We start from the raw sequence: 8888 nt of genomic DNA, 5'->3' as shown, positions 1-8888 counted from the left end.
AAAAACCAAAATGGAACAAAAATAGAATAAAAACTGCCAGTTATGGGATTAAGCGATTTTCAATGCATTCTAGGTCAATGGAGATTCGACCTACAGACTTTTCGACTTGCAGCCACCGTTCCAATACGGATTAATTCCGTAAGTAGAGGGTCCACTGTATTCAGCTCACCTGATGAGAATGGATACCCTCCATTACTGAAACATGTCTGGCTGAAAAGGAAATTCTAACATCCTAGGTTTTTGATACCTGAAAAATTGGGACAAAGGAAAACAGAAACTGCAGGTTTTGTAATAAATTAAATGAAGTCTAATATTCAGAAAGAGTAAGTCTTGCTTCTGCTGTGACTGCCTCCGCCAAGCTAGGAAAAATTATCACCAGAAGTCAAGCAGCAATGAAGGTCCATGTATGTTCCTCACAGGATTATGGTATCTATTTGGCATAGAAATACATGTAGGATTTGAAGGTTGTATATTTTCAGTTTCCTGGAGGTACTGACAGATTTTACTTTCTTGGGCTCCATGATCACTGCAGATGGTGACAGCAGCCATGAAATTAAAAGACACTTGTTTCTTGGTAGGAAAGCAATGACAAACCTAGACAAAATCTTAAAAAGCAGAGATGTCATCTTGCCGACAAAGGTCCGCATAGTCAAAGCTATGGTTTTTCCAGTAGTGACATATGGAAATGAGAGCTGGACCATAAAGAATGCTGACCGCCAAATAATGGATGCTTTTGAATTGTGGTGCTGGAGGAGACTCTTGAGAGTCCCCTGGACTGCAAGGAGAACAAACCTATCCATTCTGAAGGAAATCAACCCTGATTGCTCATATGAAGAACAGATCCTGAAGCTGAGGCTCCAATACTTTGGCCATCTCATGAGAAGACTCCCTGGAAAAGACCCTGATGTTGGGAAAGAGTGAAGGCAAGAGGAGAAGGGGACGACAATGAGATGGCTGGACAGTGTCATCGAGGCTACCAACATGAATTTGACCAAACTCCGGGAGGCAGTAGAAGACAGGAGGGCCTAGCGTGCTCTGGTCCATGGGGTCACAAAGAGTTGGACACAACGACTAAACAACAATATTTTCAGAGGATGTAATGGAATCACTATCCTCTAATTATGTAGACTCTCTTATATACAAATGTCAAACTATGCAGTTCCTGGCATTTTGAAAACCATTTCACCTGTACCAAAAGTAAAAATATTTCCTTGGTATTGTTCTCACTTGACATCAAGTCACTTCCAACTTAATAGTAATCACATGAATGAGTGATTGCTAAATGTCTCATCCTCAACAGCCTTGTTCAGTTCTTGTAAACTCAAGTCTGTGACTTTCGTTAAGGAGTCAATCCATCTCATATTCTGTGTACCTTTTTTCCTGCTGCCTTCACACTTTCCTAGCGTTATTGCTTTTTTCTAGAGGATCCTGCCTTCTCACTATGTGCTGATAGTAGGACAGCCTCGGTTTCATTATTTTCACCTCCAGAGATTGTTCAGGTTTGATTTGATCTAGTACCCATTTGTTCATCTTTCTGGAAGTCCAGGGTACCCACAAAGCTTTCCTCCAGCACCACATATCAAATGGATCAATTTTTTTCTTGTCAGCTTTCTTTACTGCCCAGCTTTCACACACGTACATTAGGAATACACAGCTGTGGATAGTCTTGGTATTGGTCTCAAGTGAAACATCCTTACACTTGATCTTTTCTAATTCCTTCATGGCTGCCCTTCCAAGTCTCAGTCTTCTTCTGATTTCTTGGCTGCAGTTTCCATTTGGACTGATGGCTGAACCAAGGTATACAAAATCATTAACAAATTCAGTTCCTTCACTGTCAAAACTAATGTGTACTGTAGTTCTTCTGTGGTCATGATTTTGTTGTCTTAATTTAATAAAAAAATTAATAAACAATTTCCTCATATTCCCTCAAGTTCTTTTTTAGTGAATGTTTCTGAGCCTTAAAATTTGATACATATTTTTAGGAGAATAAATTAAGTTACTTTGATTGCTATAATACTTTTTCCAGAAAATCAGCATTCATGCAACTCTCTCTGCCCCTTATACTTTGATACAAGTTTGATAATACAAACAATTAACATATATGAAAAAATTCCATATTTAATAAAATATACTGTGGTATTTAATGCAACTCTTCAAAATTAAGGGATGAAATCCTATTGCATAGCATAGCAAATCTTACTAAAATAGGCCTATTGAATCATTTGGGATCTATATCTGTGAAGATTCTCAGTCATCCAAGTGAGGTTATCTGGAAGTTGAGTCATGGCAACTGTACCACTTTCTTATTAGGTTGAAATGTTTCACTACTCATCCAAGTAGCTTCTTCAGTCTGAGGAGAGTTGGTAGGAGATCCCTGATATATCTGAGATCTAGTGATTCAACTTCTCCATAAATTCCATTGATTCACATAGGCCTATTCTAGTTGTGACTTACTTTACCATAGTAAATTACAACTAGATTAGGCCTATTTGAATCAACTGAATTAAAGTAACACTAAGCAACATAATTTCAGCCAGGTTTGCAATTTTCTAAAGCATCCAAACATCTTCCTGACAAGTCAAATGAACTGGAACAAGTTCAGAGGAGGGCAACAAGCATTATCAGAAAACTGGACATCAAGCCCTATGAGGAAAAAGTGAAAGAACTGGGCCTGCTTAGACTTGAGAAAAGAAGACTGATGGGAGATATGACAGCACTTTTCAAACACTCTCATCCCACAGTGCACGACACATAATAATGGTTTCAAATTACAGGAAGCCAGATTTCAGATGAATATCAGGGAAAACTACCTAACTGTTAGAGCAGTTACGTTCTGGTCCACCAAAAATTCAAATAACATGCACTGCCTTGAAGAAGCAGTTTTATTATGAAAACAAGAATAAAATCTAGTTTTGATTTCAACATGCCCCATAAAACAATTTAATGCAAGCAAACTGCTCAAAGTTGTTTAGCAAAAAAACAAACACAATACAAAATTCAATATATAAAATAAAAGGAAAATACGTTAGAATATACAGTACATTTTGAAACCTTAAGGGTGGTTCAACTGATACCACATAACCACAGGATTTGGTAGCAAATACAGTACATCCTTGAATACTGCTTAGACATTATGTAATTAATGAAGAGCAGGAGCACAATGACAGCCTGATTAATTAAGAATAGAGAATTTTTAAGGAATCCAGTAGAAAATGAAGAAGACTCAGCTAATCATTTTTCTACATGTTCTTTAATCTGCACTGCACATAAGAGGAAGAAGATGTGTAAGGGACATCAGAAAAAAACACTAATCATTCAGGGAATGTCTAAGGTAAAAAAAATTTAAAAATCCAAAGATGTCCAAGTGGACTAACATTTAAACCACCAGTCAATAACAATATATAAAATCTGTGACAGACAAGAAAGGGTCTGTAATATTAGCTAAATGACATTTGGGCTATATGAAGAAAATATCTTCATACAGGTTTAAAAAAAGATGGAATCACATTGATGAAGATGTTGAGCTCTCAGCTGCATTTTACTCAGATAGCAAGCATGAACAATTTGTTTGCAGGAAAAGTAAATGCAACAACACGATGGGAGAAAGGGTTTTCTCCAACTCATTATGTTTAATAAACTGCAGCACTGCAAATGGAAATATCACTTTTCAGGATACATTCAATTTAGGGAGAAACATGAAATGATTAAAAGTTAAACATGAATATTGTATTTACAATGAATAATTCCATTGTTTTAAATCTCTGTTGATACTATCTTCAAAGGGAAAGAAAATTTGGTCAAGAAAATATGAAGCCTCATGGAAACGATCTAGAGATATCATTACTAACAAGGTGTCTCTGAGGGACTGTGTAGTGTTGGTTGTTAAATCCATGACTACCTGACTTCTTTCACTTTGGGATATTTCAAACTGCAGCCAATCAGTGTCTGACACAATTAAAACTATTCTATGGACCAACGGTGTCCTTCAAAATGTGTAACAGCTGCGCAAGATATAAAAAGGAAAAAATATCTTAACTGATGATTATATATGATGCATCCAGGTACATGGTAGATCGAATGTCTCATGACCTTATAAGACCCAGTGTTAGTAAGATTGTAATTGAACCCAATGAGAGAAAAAGTTAAACTATGAGTATAAAAATGACATCAGATTAAATCAACTGAGACAGACTATGTTTATGACTTACAGTATTTTGCTCATGGATGGGGACAGAAAAGGAAGGCCATTTCCTAACCATGGGCAATGAAAACACTGAAGTGAGCAGACAACGAACGCCTAAGTTAAAACCAAGGGAAATTAAGACAATTAATGATTTAGTTATTACAGATTTCAACTGGGGCTGGGACTGACTAATGGGATGAAAGTATTCATAGTGCTCCTAATAAGTATTTCTATTTTGTGCAGCTATTTAAACTTACACAGAGAAGCAAGCTGGAGGAGTAATTAAAATGTAAGTGACTGATATGACATTCTGCCAGTGAATTCAAACTGTTTACATTACACAATCAAAAGAATTCTGCACCCAATATTTTAAAATGTATTTCAAGTCCAAGAGAGGCAGGGAACACAACTGAATAGTTAGCTTTAAAATGCAAAGGCAAGTTTTGTGTGAGGAAAAAAACTATATCCTGCATTAAGTATGAAGAACAAAAATGTGTAAAAGATACACCCAACCAGGCAAAGGCTAAGAGGAAGATCTTCAGACAATGCCAAAACGTTCTGCTCTTTTTCTCTTCTTTGCCTGCAAACAGGAATTAAAAGAAAGGTTAAAAAAAGGGGAAGGTTGTGCAGAATTGCAACTCTGAGCATGTGTTCTGTCACAAAAGAAGGTAGAAAGTCTATGAAGAATGCCATGGTGTTAGTTTAAGAAAGCATTTTTTCATATCAAATTTTACAAGGGGCACGACTGTTGCAGCAAGGCTTCCATCTAGAGTCAGAAATTAAGCTGTAAAAGCATGAGATACAGTGGCCTGGTGGTTGCTTCATCTTGCTGGCTTATATAAGAAGGCTATGCTTGGAACAATGACCACTTTAGAGGCCTGGAAAGCCTTCCAGGCAATAGGGAGGTGGGAAATGTAAAAGGCCAAAGGGTTAACACTCTTCTATTCATGGGGAAGGCGAGAGGGTCACAGTCAAATGCATTAAATATACCCATGCGTCTCTGAGATATGCCTCTAAGTCAATACACCAGGGGCATATAAATCTTAATTTTTACCAGGATAAATAGCCTGGGGGTAGCAGAAGTCCTAATCAAGAATCTCCAGGGGAAAGGTGCCATTTAGCATACAGAATAAGAGAAAAAGACCTTTTTGTTTTAGGCACACTCTCTAAGTGACCTAACGGAAAAGCATGGAATCCCTCAGACCAGAGCTCAGCCACCCCCTTCATTCAAAATGAACAGGGGGATCATTCTACTTCATTTTGTAGAGCAATGCTTGCACAGCATCTGGCAGAAACAAAAGGCACCAAACCATATCTGAACTCCATATAAGATGCCAAAGAAAATAAACTTCCTGTATATAATACTCAGGGATTTATCAAAAGAAGGTTCAGAGACCCCTACATTACCTCCATTGCACAAGCAAAACAAGCCCACAGCAAGAAGACCTTCTGTGATAGGGACTATAGCTTAATACCAACTACAATAAGCATGAATATGGATTTATAGAAACAAAAGAATTGGCATACTAAAATAAATGGATCTCATTCAAGTCAGACAAATAATTTTAAAAAGAGGAATCAGCAGACCCCTAAAATGACAGTTCTATGCCACAAGGAAATTACAAGATGAGATAGAGAACTGGTATATGTGCATGATAAAAATAATAAAATACCCTGGAAAAAAAGATCACCAAACATTCAGTATGAAAGAAATTAACTTTAGATTTCACCCATCCAATTTTATAACACTTTCAAGGGGTTGTGTGAGCTCATAAAGTAACTTGCATCATACCACAAAGTGTAAAGAAGAAACTAGAGCTGGGTTTTATAAGCTGAAATTACTGTCAAGGTAATTACTTTATTTTCTCCATTGCTGCCATTAATTTCAACAGGCAAATTTTCAGTAGCCCTGGAAGAGGCAGTCAAAGAATGTTCTGTGCATCCAGAGTGGCACTCATTTTCACACACACACACCCAATTAAATTAAAAGTCATGGTGTAAGCTCTGTAAAGGACAGAAAGATAGGTTTGGCTCCTCTGACCCAAACACAAGTTTCAGCTCAGTTACATAGGTATTTCTGAGTTAATCTGCTGAAGGAAATATTTGAGGTACTATACAAGGTCCAAGGACTGTTTAGCACAATCTTCTTGAACCCTGTACACCTTCCATATGTTCTGAACTACAACTCCCAGTCTGTGACCACTGTTCATGCTGTCTGGGAACTTTAGTCCAAAAAATCTGGAGGACACCAGTTTCAAGAAGGTTGGTTTGGTAGGATCATAGATGTGAGGGCGCATAAAAGGATAAAGGATACACAGTGCCATCTTGTGGAGTGTTTAGCATGATTTCAATGAATCATAGAAAGTGTTATCAGTTCCTGCCCATGGACCAGAACAAATTGCTTTTATCTTTGTTTTGACAGGTTACCTCTGTGTCTTCTGTTGTTCCTGTCCCAGCTGAACTTGTTACAATACCAAACCTCTCCTTTCTCTTTTTCAGCTTCTCATCATCTTCATTCTACACAAAAATAAGGAAGAAGATGTTTAGCCAGCTTTTTAAGCTAAAATTATAATTTCTGATAAATTCTTTCTTTATTGGCCTATGCCACACAAAACAGTTTGCTGGAAAACATAAACATATTTGCACTTGGACATCACCTTTCTGAACTGTTATGCTATCCATTGGGTTGAAAGCATTTTTTAAATGGGTGGTATATAAACCAATGATGTTATGAAGGAAAAGGTCCCCAGTCTCTGAACAAGATAGGACCATTTATTTCAATCTTTTCTCTCTCTCATCTGCCTTTTGCAATTGTCCTTGTGTGACATAATCCTTCCCTATGTAGAACACAATTGAGAATAGTGATGGAAATAATTTTACAGGGGGCACTTACTCCCATTTTGTTTGCTCATCATTTCTGCCTCTTTCTTCTCTCCCACTGCTCATCACCTTACTTCTATTGTTCTGCACTACCTAGTATGCCAGTCTTGGTCATTAATAATTAGCAGTGGCGGCTAAATAACTTCAAATGGCTTTTCTCCTGGGAAGAAACCTGGGGTAATACCAACACCCCTTTAAAATAAGAAACAGTGGAACAGTGCAGCTAGCAGATATTGTACTCTGTTAGAAGAAGAAGTATAACCATTTTTTCCTAGTCTAAAAGGCCAAAACTAATAGTCAGATCCCTAAAAAACTTAATAAAGGTGACAGCAGTACTTGTTACATAATAAGAGCCACAATATTAGATAAAACCTTTTTCTTATCTCTACAATTTGAAAGCTCTTTTCCTACATCTTGTTCAGAATAATGTGCAGAAAAAAGAGAATCTGCTTTGCAAGAGAACAAAGTATTTTGCAATCTGTTCTAAATGTCAGGACAACCCAACATAAGATTTAAGGCTGTTCCCAAACAGTTCTATAAAGTATATACAGTTCTATAAAGTATTGTGTCAGTGTGAACACAAGAGACTCTGTGCAAGGCACCCTACTTTATACTACAGCTGTCAAACCTACAGTTCAATGCATTCCAATGGGGTGGGGGGAATTCGCCAAAAATTAACGAAGAGTCAGAACAAAGCCAAATTAAGTTTGCAAAGGTTTTACAAAGTGCACTAATGATCCCAAGCATTTAGAACAGTTTTTGAACATTTTAAGACACTTTTAAAATAGCGAAAACGGACCTGTCAAAACCATTGAAATGCATTGAATAGGCTTCAATGCATTCCAATGGGGGAAACATTGTTTCGCTTAGCGATGTTTCCTATGGCGATTTTCGCTTAAGGACGGTAATCCGTTCCCACTGGAATGGATTATCCGGTTTTCAATGCATTCCTATGGGAAATGGTGTTTCGCTTAGCGATGTTTTCCCATAGCAATTTTTTTTGGGAACCAATTAACATTGTTAAGCGAAGCACCACTGCACACTGTACAAGACCTAAGAAATAGCACTTCTCAGTGTTGGGAAGTATACCTTCTTCACCAATTTATTCTCCCATTTCTTAAAAAGCCGATTCTGTTTAACTTACATTGGTTACCAGTTGCTGCCTGGGCCCAATTCAAAGTGCTTGTTTTGACATATAAAGCCCTAAACGGCTTGGGCCCTGGATACTTGAAGGACCGCCTCCTTCCATATGAACCTACCCGGCAGTTAAGATCTAGCCAGGGGGCACTTTTGAAAGAGCCATCCCTCAAGGAGGTAAGAGGGGTGGCTTATAGACAAAGGGCCTTCTCAGCAGCTGCCCCCAGACTATGGAACGCCCTCCCAACTGAAATTCGTCTGGCGACGACGTTGATGACATTTCGGCGCCAGGTCAAAACCTTCCTGTTCCAGAAGGCTTTTAATTGAAATAACATCAACTGTGGGTCCTGATGATGGCAATTTTAATTGTATTTTAATTGTATTTTAATCATTTTATTTTTATTGTATTGAATTTTAATTATTGTAAGCCGCCCAGAGACCTCTTGGTAGAGTGGGCGGCATATAAATTCAATAAATAAATAAATAAATAAATTTTATATTTTATCAATTGCTTCAGTTTTAAACAAAGCTGTTTATTCATTAAGCTGACCAGAATGGTACTAATATATAAATAATATTAATAAATTTTGTGTTTAGTACTTTGCAGATACTTTGAGTCTGTTTGGTTTTTCCATAAGCTTGAGGCTTTTTACTTTCTTAACCTTTAGCCATGCTCAGTCTCCAATAA

General features: G+C 37.4%; 1 protein-coding gene across 2 annotated transcripts in view; it reads right to left on the bottom strand.

Moving 5' to 3' along the window:
- Positions 1–2864: 2864 nt before the first annotated feature.
- The window catches only part of SARNP (SAP domain containing ribonucleoprotein), a 103908-nt gene continuing 97884 nt past the window's right edge, over positions 2865–8888 (bottom strand). For both annotated transcript variants that reach the window (XM_020782993.3, XM_020782999.3), the window contains 2 exons: positions 6611–6700; positions 2865–4763 (listed from right to left, as the gene is read on the bottom strand). In XM_020782993.3, coding sequence (XP_020638652.1) covers positions 4722–4763; positions 6611–6700 — 132 coding nt within the window. In that variant the 3' untranslated portion in view covers positions 2865–4721. The remainder of the gene's footprint in view (positions 4764–6610; positions 6701–8888) is intronic.

This window comes from Pogona vitticeps, chromosome 2 (assembly GCF_051106095.1).
Source record: "Pogona vitticeps strain Pit_001003342236 chromosome 2, PviZW2.1, whole genome shotgun sequence".
In the NCBI taxonomy this organism is placed as follows: Eukaryota; Metazoa; Chordata; class Lepidosauria; order Squamata; family Agamidae; genus Pogona; species Pogona vitticeps.
This window is presented reverse-complemented; position numbering and strand designations above follow the sequence as displayed.